The sequence below is a fragment of the Tripterygium wilfordii genome, chromosome 18, assembly GCF_013401445.1.
Source record: "Tripterygium wilfordii isolate XIE 37 chromosome 18, ASM1340144v1, whole genome shotgun sequence".
Classification (NCBI taxonomy): Eukaryota; Viridiplantae; Streptophyta; class Magnoliopsida; order Celastrales; family Celastraceae; genus Tripterygium; species Tripterygium wilfordii.
This window is the reverse complement of record NC_052249.1, coordinates 621,926-631,977: the sequence shown is the minus strand read 5'-3', so window position 1 is coordinate 631,977 and position 10,052 is coordinate 621,926. Positions and strand designations below refer to the sequence as shown.

Genomic DNA, 10,052 nt, shown 5'->3' with positions numbered 1-10,052 from the left:
CTTAAGTTGTTGTATCAAGTATCAACCGTTGATAATTATTTTCGGTAAAAAATCTTATTATTAAATCTATGGATGTATAACTTGCGTTATTAAAAGTGGGCGCCGTACAAGAGGGCATTTTTATTCTTTGATCATTATGCAAACTGCAAACGCCATGACACCATAACAGAGAGTACCGCGTGAAACCCCAGAATAGAATGAAACTCTGAAACACGTCTTTCTTTCTTTTCTTTTTTTCTTTTCAGTTTTTGCCGATTACTTTTTGACCCACACGGAGTGTAGTAAAAGAATGGCGGCGATATCGCCGGAGTTGGTGGCGGTGATGGCACGGTGGCAGCAAAAGACGGTCTCGTTGATGAACTCGTCCAGAGTTGCTGCCGTGGCGGAGCGGTTGGTCTGGCTCTTGCATTCTGCCCGTAAGAACAGTACCAAGGAGATTCAAAATCTCTGCCTCTCACTCGCCAGGTACATGCATACAGTATATATGTATATTATGAACTCATATTCTTTCGAAAATCGCTTTCCGCGTGGGTTTTAGGTGTCTTCCGTGCCAGTTCTCCGAGAAATTTGTCAATAGCAGAGGTGTTTAGGGTATACAACTGTAACTCCACTTTGCCAGAGGGTTTTATGAATTGAGAATAGGAGTTTTTTGCTTTGTACGTGTTTAATCCGAATGATCCAGTTCTATAGAACCTCTGGCTAAACCAGCCCTAGATGAACAAGGGTAATAACTCATTATTAGTAATGTCGTACTCTTTCTGATCACGATAGAAGAGGTGGACTTCTTTTGGTAACTTATTAAACGTTCTTCTGTTGTGTCTTAATTTGGGTATTTCTATATGAACAATTGAATGGCAATAAAAATATCTGGAGATAGGCTCATACATGGAACGGTTTGAAAAAACATTATTAGTATTCTGATTTGGTGCGCTGACGATTATGTGCTGGTAATGCAAGATGCCCTTAGTTTATGGTATATGGAGCAATGTTTTGGTTACCGGTAGAAGTCAGTAACATGGTATATGCAAGCCTCTTAGTGATTTTTCTTGTCTTTTATAGGACATGAATTTCGTCCCTGGCATCCCTGCTACTGAGGAGATATATCAGAAGAGTAGAAGTGTTGGTTTTTAAAAGTTTCTGTAATAAATTTTAAAATGGTTCTTCTGCTTGCTTTTACTCTCTTTTACTGCTTGCCTTTTGGTCTTAAATGGAGGACAAAAACAAGTTATTCTCTCTTTTTAGCTGCATGGAGTAGGTTTTGTTTATGGTTTTTAGATGAATTTTATGAAAATATAACCAATAATTGTTGGTATTTTCTTTGGTGATACAGTGAAGTATCACAAAATCAATGTAAATTTTCTTCTTTTAGATGGAAGATATGCAATTAATTTCTTAGATTTATTTAATGTGAAATACCCTTTGTGGAGAATATGTTGACTGTATGGTTGTTATGTAAATCCAACTTGACTACATTATTTTTGACAAATACAGAGGCATTGATTATGCACTTGCAAACAATGAGATACCAGATAAAGCTCAAGAGTTACCTCGCTTATTAAAACAGGTAACTCCCTTGATATGTAATTTTCACCTATTTTAGATTAATTTACCTCAAGCTATCTTATTCCAGTGAAGCGTAGATGGTTTCACAACTTTATGTGACTGTAATACTTGAAACATTAGTAAATTGATTTATTATCACAGTATGCCAAAGTGCTGATTTATGTTGACAAATTGTTGCATGCTAAACTTTTTAACATATTCATATAAGGAGACTATGTACTACTGTTTAGGAATAATACCTGCCATTGCTTTGATGGATACTTTACTTTTTCTTCCTTCTGTTCGTCTTCCTGTTTCATCACTAAACACCATTACTGCTTAAGGACATTTGTAGTTGTCTAGTCGGATAGGTGGATTATTGATCAACACAGTGTGACCATCCTTTGTTTGTTTTTATATGAAATGTATATCATGTAACGAATCTCTAATCTTATATATATTTTTCCTTTTTTTTTCCTGGATGGAGAACAAGTTTATTGAAAAAGCATCAAGAAGGTGCCAAAAGGGTTACACTTATATATGTTTTCTTATCTTGTATAGATATGTCAACTTAAAAATGATCTGTCAGTAGTAGCTGGTGTCATGGTGCTGATGATTTCGGTTAAGGTACGTCTTAAATGCTCTTTTTTTTTTAATAAGGATCTCTGCAGTAAATTTTGTCCATGCAATATTTTGGACCTTCGCCGGTGCTATAATTGTGTCTGCCCCTGGACATGTTTTCATGTTTGCTGTGGTTTAGCATGTAGTAACCTAGGCAGCACCGACACTCCGAAAATGCCGTCACATCCGCACTGAGTGTGGCAGGGACGCGGATGCGGCAGTGATGCGGCAAAATACGTATGCTGCACCCCTTTTTTTTAAGAAAATACAAATAAACGACTTGTAGGATATCTGTCATCTGCAGAGGAAAATTTAAGTCGTATGGGATTTATCTCCATCTCCATAAGAACCCAATAGACATCTGTCATCTCCAATAGAACAATTTCAGTCTGACTCATAAATATTAGACACCTTTGTAGATAATTTGATTCTACTAAACTCCTTTACAGACAGCAATTTAAGGCACAAATTTTTAGAACTTGGGCTTGGGCATTCCTAAGGCCCAGTATAATTAATGACTTAAAAGTGGGTTGGGTTTGACCCACACCAATATTTAACTTCTTTTGAAGGTACTTTGGGATTGATTTTTCAATATTTATCATTGAAACTTAAGATTAATATATAAAAAAGCATATATTTTTTTTATTTGTCGAGTCTCCCTGCACCCGCATCCCGTGTCTCCGTATCCGAGTCTCTTTTATCTGTATTCTTATGCATTTCTAGGGGAGGGATGTGCTTAGTCAGTGATTGGTTGAATTTAAGTTATAGAGGACAGTGAACTGTCTGCCCTGAATTGGGAATATTTGAGAACATTTCTTGTATAGTTGTATGTATACTTACAATTGATTCAGTTGTTTGGGTTCTTTAATTACTTTTTCTCATCTCAATTTAAAAAAGAAATAATCTTCATTTTTCTGTACTTTATAAACTAATGTCATATTTCTTACACTCTTGGTAAGATTTATTTAGCCCTCTGATTTGTGTGTTTGAAATAGAATTATATGTCACTAAGAATGATTTGAAGTACCTGACAAAAGCAACCTAGGCATCAGGCAATACAAATCTGACTGCCGTAAACTTGGAGGTCTTGGGTTCAAATCCTAACTGGTGTATCTTTGATTTGACTAATATTGGTGGTGTGCCTGGGAGTGTTATTATCTGGATTTACCTTGTAGTGATGGGTCCAATACTATGTGACCCGATGGATCGTTCAGACTTGGCCAAAGCTGATTTATGAATTAGCTCGATCTTTTTGAGCTCAATTTTGCTGAACTATTCTATTTTGTAGATTTTAATTTTGTTTTAAAAATTTTGATTCGCTATTGATTTTGTTTTGGTGGTGAATAAACCGAGAAAACAAGAAACTGAATTAATATTACCAAGTATGTAAATAACTGATAAACTAAGCGTTACGGAAGTATTATAAGTTTTATTACCTGATATGGAAACGATGCATTTTATGGACCTCGTGCTGCCCTCTGCCTTGCATTCTGGAAGGCTGAGAGTACCCCAAATTACCCAACCGGCCAGCCCATATAACCTGAGAGCTTAGGGTTGCATTCATAGGATAATTGAAGAGAGCCCCGCACATGCTTGCTATGCCCTCCTGTACCAAGCAGTGCCTGTGATTGTCATTTATCTTTTCCTGCGAGTCTGCGACATTTGTGTTCTCCTTTACTGATTGCCCAAATTCTAATAGGCAACCTCACATTCTCCTTTTTAAATCACCCTAACCAGAAATCTCACAAGCTTTGCATATACTTGGCAATTGACGATTGTGAGCTTTCTATCTTCCGTTACTGAATTTCTCAATGAATTTTTCTAGATATATATATGTATACACACACACACATACACATATATATGCCTATGCCCTATGGTATCAGATCTGATGCTACTTTATGTGTAACAGGTACGATACTATTTGTAGACATAATGATTCTTAATGGTTTTTACACTGTATAGGTATATATGGCTGTTGCTGAACTCTGGACTGTTTTTAGCTGATTCAATTTTCGTTGCTGGAAAACCAAACTGAAATAATTCAGTTTGGTTATTTGTTCTTATTTGGTTGGTTAGGTTATTCAAGTTAAACGCAAAATTTTTGGTTCGCTTGTTTTGTAATAACTGAACGCAAAACCAATTGAATCTTTAACTTGGAGAGGTTCCATGAAAAACAGGACTAGAGGATCTGAAGTCTTTTCATATTATTCTAATTGTCATTGCACTTGTATAGTTGTATACTGCATTCTTGAGTTCACTTTTTTTTTTTTTGTGTGGTAGAATGCATGTAAGATTGGATGGTTTTCAGAGATGGAATCTCAAGAACTTCTTACTCTTGTGAATGAGGTTTGACACCAAGTCTCAAGGAGCACTAAACTTGCTTTAATATCCAGAATATGTATAATTTGGCGTTGCTTACTAGAAGTTTTCTGCATATGTAGATAGGGAGCAGCTTCTGCAGTATAAAAGATGTTCAAACTGGGCCAAGCGATTTTCATTCCATCATTTCAATGATTATGGGCAGGTTGGGGCTTTTATCGTGATTGTATTTCTTGTTTATTGATAACAATATACTGAAACTGTCAGTTGCACCTTTAACTTCTGAGTTATGTAGTGATGTTAGACTAGACAGCTAAACCCCTATACATGAGATTTATTCTTGGAGCATTTAAGTTGTTTTTTTTTTTTCCCTTTCCTTCCTTCCTTCTTCTTTTAATGCTCAGGATTGGGTGTTAGGGGAAAAAATATCTAGTCTCCTGAGTGATTATTTATCATGTCTTTGAACCATGTAAGACACAACTGTGATCATGGTTGTCCAGTCGTTTCTAGAATGTCAATGAATTTTCTGAATTGTTCTCACTTTTAATCACAGTCCTTAAAAACGAAAAGTACTCAAATTGTGTTTTTCTGTCTCTGTTTGTGAATATGCAGGTTCTATCCATTAATGAAGATTGGCCAAGTATTGGCTTCTCTTGAAGTTAAGGTGGACTTCTGATACATCTGTTTAGCCTGTTCTTTTGCTTCAGAGTACTCCATTAATATATGTTTGTTCCATTGTTTGTGTTGTAGCCTGGATATGAAGCATATGCAGTTGATTTCAACATACCAAAGACCATAAGTCATTCTCCAGAAGAGAAAATAGTAAGCAGCTTTCATTTTAGTTTGTATTCAACGAATTGAGTAAGTTTGATGTTCTGGGAAATCTTGTTGAAAGTTTCACTTGTGATTTTGCAATCGAGTAGCATTCTGCAAGTGGACATGATAATCTAATTTGGCTTAATTGGAAATATTTATCACTGAAATTGTTCCACATCTCATGCTGTATCATTTTTCTCCTCACCTTGTAGCGTTTACTTGTAGCACAAACAGACAATTCAGAAACATTTGCTTGTACCATAAGTCCTCAAAAAGTAAAGTAAGACTATATTATTTGAAAACTTTATTTCTTATTTAGTATTTAAAATTTCTTCATTTTACTCTGGTAACCTTCCCTCCCTCAACTTTTGTAGCTTTCTTTTAAATGGAAAGGGAGTAGAAAGAAGAAGTGGTATTTCAGTGGTTAGTGTTGTCCCACTTATCTTTCAAACAAGTCTTGACATATCTACTATATCTTACAATTATATTCTTCTCCATTATTAGGACACTGGACCACAAATTCCAACAAATGTTACCGGAATGCTTCAATATGGAGCAAACCTTCTTCAAGCTGTGGGCCAGTTCAATGGTATGCTTGAACATAGTTCCCACATATGACCATCCTTGTTTTCATTGTCCTGCTCTGACACAATGTTCATTGCAAAGGTAATTTTATCGTAGTTCTTGCCTTCATGAGCATCTCGTCATTACCTGAAGCCCCTGTGCTTGAAGATTATGTTCAGTCTGAAACTCCTATGACTGATTCAGGTACAGCCAGAAGTTGGAGGAAGTTTTTTGATCTATTGATTTTCTGTTTCTAATAGTTGATAATTTAAACTGTTTTGCAGTATATACATACATTTCTTGTCAACTATATCTCGAATTTATGACTGATCTTTTGCTTTGATTCTCCTTGTATTTTAGAAAATGACATCATTGAGGGGCCATCACGAATATCCCTTAAGTGTCCTATAAGGTATGCCTTATACTTGTGTCAACTTCAGTGCCAATTTTTTCTAGTATAAATGTGGCTCTATATGCTTAGGAAACTGATAATTTTGGTTTCCAACCATTTAATGCTTGCAAAAAACTGACCTGTTCATGGTCAATTTTGGTGGGGCTTCATGCTTGCTCTGTGGTGGCCACCATTGGCTCATTGGATAAGAAATTTAAACCAACTCAAGCCTCGGTTGGGGCACGTTTGCCTCAGGGAGCTGAACTAACTCATTTTGATGACTTTGCCTTGCAAGCTCATGAACCAAACCCATTTTCAAGTTTTTTACTATTTCTTTTTTCAGTCCATTATCTTGTTCAACCATAATACGCAGAGAGTAAGCATTAGGGCTTCTTGACCAACCTCCTCATCAGCTTCCCTCCGTAGTCCCCCCCCCCAACCCACCCAAACAACAGCAACAACACTGGTGCTTTCGAACCCATTTTATCCCCGTGGGGGAGGGTGGGGGGTTTGGGCCCACTCCCACAATGCTTACTCCCCCAACCATCATTGTTGCGGACTATCCATGAAGACAACTTAAATATAAATATGGCCATGTTCTTGTTTATGTTTCTATTGAGCATCCTTTTTTAATGTTTATGCTTTTATGGAGCAAAAGGTCATTGATGTTCTGCCAATTGACTTTCTGAATCTCAACAGCTTCAGGCGTGTTGCAATTCCTGTCAAAGGCTATAGATGCAAACATCTTCAGGTTAGTGACCCTTGCGCTGTAAACTCTAGTACTATGAGCGATGTGTATCTGTAACTGGCTTACTACTGCAATTTTTTGGCTTAATGATCTCTGTAAGAATTTCTTTGACAGTTGTATTTCTTTCGGCACCTCCTTGGTGCTGTTTCAATAAACTTATTTTCCACGCAAAAGAAAAAAGAGGTAAATGTGTATTCGGATGTTAGCAGTGTAGGTTTATTCCGGTTATACTGTGGCATTAGATCTATGCCTTACAAAATTCCGTATGTTCACTCAGAGTAGGATAACAGTGTACTTAACTGTCAGCCAAAGTACACCTAGGTTTGTGATACATAAAGATGGTTCAGCTGCCGTATTTATTCACCAGGCTTAAGTTCTTTTAATTATAGTATTGTTCATTGCCTTTAATCTTTGTTCCAGGTGTTAAAGTCATACTTTCAAGGTATCAACCTTTGTAAATTTATGGTGCAACTTTTGTAAATAGACACTTTATTAAAATTGTTGGTAGTTGTGAGATTGTGGGTGTTTGAGATGATGTCAAATGTATTTGTCTAAATTATTAAATTTGGCTTCTTTGGTTCCTATTTCTCTCTCTTCATTCCTCCTATTATTATTTCTTCATCCCTGACTTTTATTTGCTTTAGTGTTTTGATTTCAGTAATTATGTCATTATAAATTCAAGAAGACCATCATGGAGGTGCCCACATTGTAATCAGCCTGTCTGCTACACCGAATTACGTATTGATCAAAATATGGTCAAGGCGAGTGGCTAAGGTTATTTACTGGAAGGCAAATAGACTGTTCCCTAAAATGATTACTTGGTTATTCTTTATTCGCAGGTCCTGAGAGAGGTAGGAGAGGAAGTTACTGACATAATTATCTCTGCTGATGGGTCTTGGAAAGCTGTTCTTGAAAGAGATGATAATGAAGATGTGGCACATGATACGGAACTTCATCTCAATGAAAAAGCAGAGCTTCAAGAGTCTACTCCAGGTCCTATTTTTCTGGATCTCACAGAAGATGATGATAAGGTGGACACTCTGGGCTCTTATGAAAATGAAGACAGGAAAGTTGTCCCGGCTGATCTTCGAAATCCATCAGTCTGTACAAATTTCACAACACAGCCAGATGTAAACGATATGAATATTTCTAGCCAAAATGCTACTGCTCAAATTGAGGATGAATTTTGGTCTGGTGTTTACCTTAGTAATTTATCTGTCCCCTCCTATGTAAGCTCAGGCGCAGAAATCAGAATTAGTACATCTGAGTCCACTTCTGCAGACTTTCTGATGTCTCCTGTCCTAACTGATGCCATTTCTCCTGCTTTTAATCAAAGAGCTGAGAGACATGTAAATATCAACCCGACAACCTCAGCCTTGCAAAGTCAATTTTCAGCTCCCACTAACTTGCAGTTGCAACAGGCGCAGTTTGTCAACTCAACTACTTTGCAAAGTGAATATGGCCGGTCAGCTGCCATACCTAGTAATCAAAATGAATATGGGCGGTCTGCTTCCGTGCCTAGAAATATAACAAGGACTCCAGTGGCAGTTCAGGCCCTGCCAGCCCTGTCCCAGACTAATGCTCCACAACAAAGAGCAAGAAGCGGCTACAGTGCGCAATCGCTTGCTTCTCAAGCATCCCTACCAGTGGCACCTAGTGCAAATAATTACAGACTGATATCGGATGGAGCTCCATCTTTATTGCATCAACATACTGCAGCACAGGTTAAATTTCTTTTATTTTCCTTCTCTTTGTGTATTGTGTTTTCACTCCATATAGTTTTATGACTTTAATGGCTACGAGTCTACGACTGGTAGTGTATGGGTAACTTTTGGATTACAAGTAGATCTTCAGTTTTATCTTTTAGAGTTTGGCATCTCTTCTGCCTTTCTCTACTCCATCCCCGTGTTTTTCTTTTTGAAATAGTTTCTTAGGATCTCTATGTTATGCTCTCTATTTAGTATTTACTTTCCATGCAGAATGTGAGTCTTCAAGACTGCACTTTCATCCCCGGTCAATCAGTTCAACAGAATGCTGGCATCCAAGCTTCAAATCCATTCCCATGTGCTTACAGACGTTCCACTGAATTCCAGAATCCTCATCTTCAGCAAGCTCTGAATCCGAGGAGCCAGTCCCCATTCTTAAGACCAGTGACTTCATACCCAATCAATCAGGATGGGGCTAGGGCATCAACAGCAGAGCAGTGGGGAAGCATTGGAGGAACGTTGCGCCCAGTTTCAAGAGCTGATGGTTTGGTGGATTTACCATCGGAACAGAATTGGCGGCCTGTGGGTCGAATGCGTGGAAGCCTCTCAGGACAGGCATATTCTGCTGCTCTTAGCCAGTACTTGAATCTGCCAACCCAATCAGCTCAAGTTGGGATGCTGCCAAATCTTTCATTGCCATCGTCTAGTGTTCCCGCTCACTTTCAGGCTTTTTTCGCTAATAGGAGTGTTCCGCCCAGCCTTCAAAATCAAAACTCATCGAGGACTGGAGCTGCTGGTACAAGTGGGGTCTCTGGTTATCCGCCTGCACATTCCATGTGGATGAATTGACATCGACTTATGCTGATTACTGGAAGTAAATATGAAGCTGTATATATCTATATAACGAATGGCCAATTTTGTATCAATGGTCTCTTTGTGCACAAAAAGGTAGTTTATCTCAGTTCACCCTAGGATTTTTCTAATGATTAGAATAGGTGGTTTATACACAAATTTGAACTTGGTTGCTTACCTATGGTGTTTTGGAACCTGGAGGGCAATACTAGCCCTTGGTACAGCGGTAGTGTTTAAATGATATGACACCTATGTTGGGCTTTTGCACTGTGTTTGGAACCATAATTTTTCCTTTGTTGAGTTACTGGGGCTTTTGTTGACCGCCCTCTCAGTTGATTTGGTTGATGGAGGGAGAGTTCAGAGATAAGAAATGTGATAGGCAACCCCATACGAAATGTGTCAGGCCTCGTAAAAATGTACCAGACCCAAAAGAAAATTTACCATGTACCATGCAACCCCTGTTTTTTTTTTTTTTGGTCTCTCTCCCTCT

General features: G+C 37.9%; 1 protein-coding gene across 2 annotated transcripts; it reads left to right on the top strand.

The window, feature by feature from the left end:
• The first annotated feature begins 125 nt into the window (after nt 1-125).
• Nucleotides 126-9,830, top strand: LOC119984178 (E4 SUMO-protein ligase PIAL2-like). 2 transcript variants are annotated; one of them, XM_038828005.1, is made up of 16 exons: nt 126-465; nt 1,492-1,564; nt 2,104-2,169; nt 4,447-4,512; nt 4,608-4,690; nt 5,098-5,149; nt 5,236-5,307; nt 5,514-5,581; nt 5,676-5,724; nt 5,806-5,890; nt 5,968-6,069; nt 6,226-6,277; nt 6,956-7,007; nt 7,649-7,765; nt 7,844-8,728; nt 8,984-9,830. In XM_038828005.1, exons 1-16 carry the CDS (start codon nt 290-292, stop codon nt 9,557-9,559), a joined length of 2,574 nt encoding a protein of 857 aa, XP_038683933.1. In that variant the 5' UTR covers nt 126-289; the 3' UTR covers nt 9,560-9,830. The 2 variants fall into 2 exon arrangements, with proteins under 2 accessions (XP_038683933.1, XP_038683934.1); XM_038828006.1 differs by lacking the exons at nt 5,514-5,581; nt 5,676-5,724.
• Nucleotides 9,831-10,052: the final 222 nt, after the last annotated feature.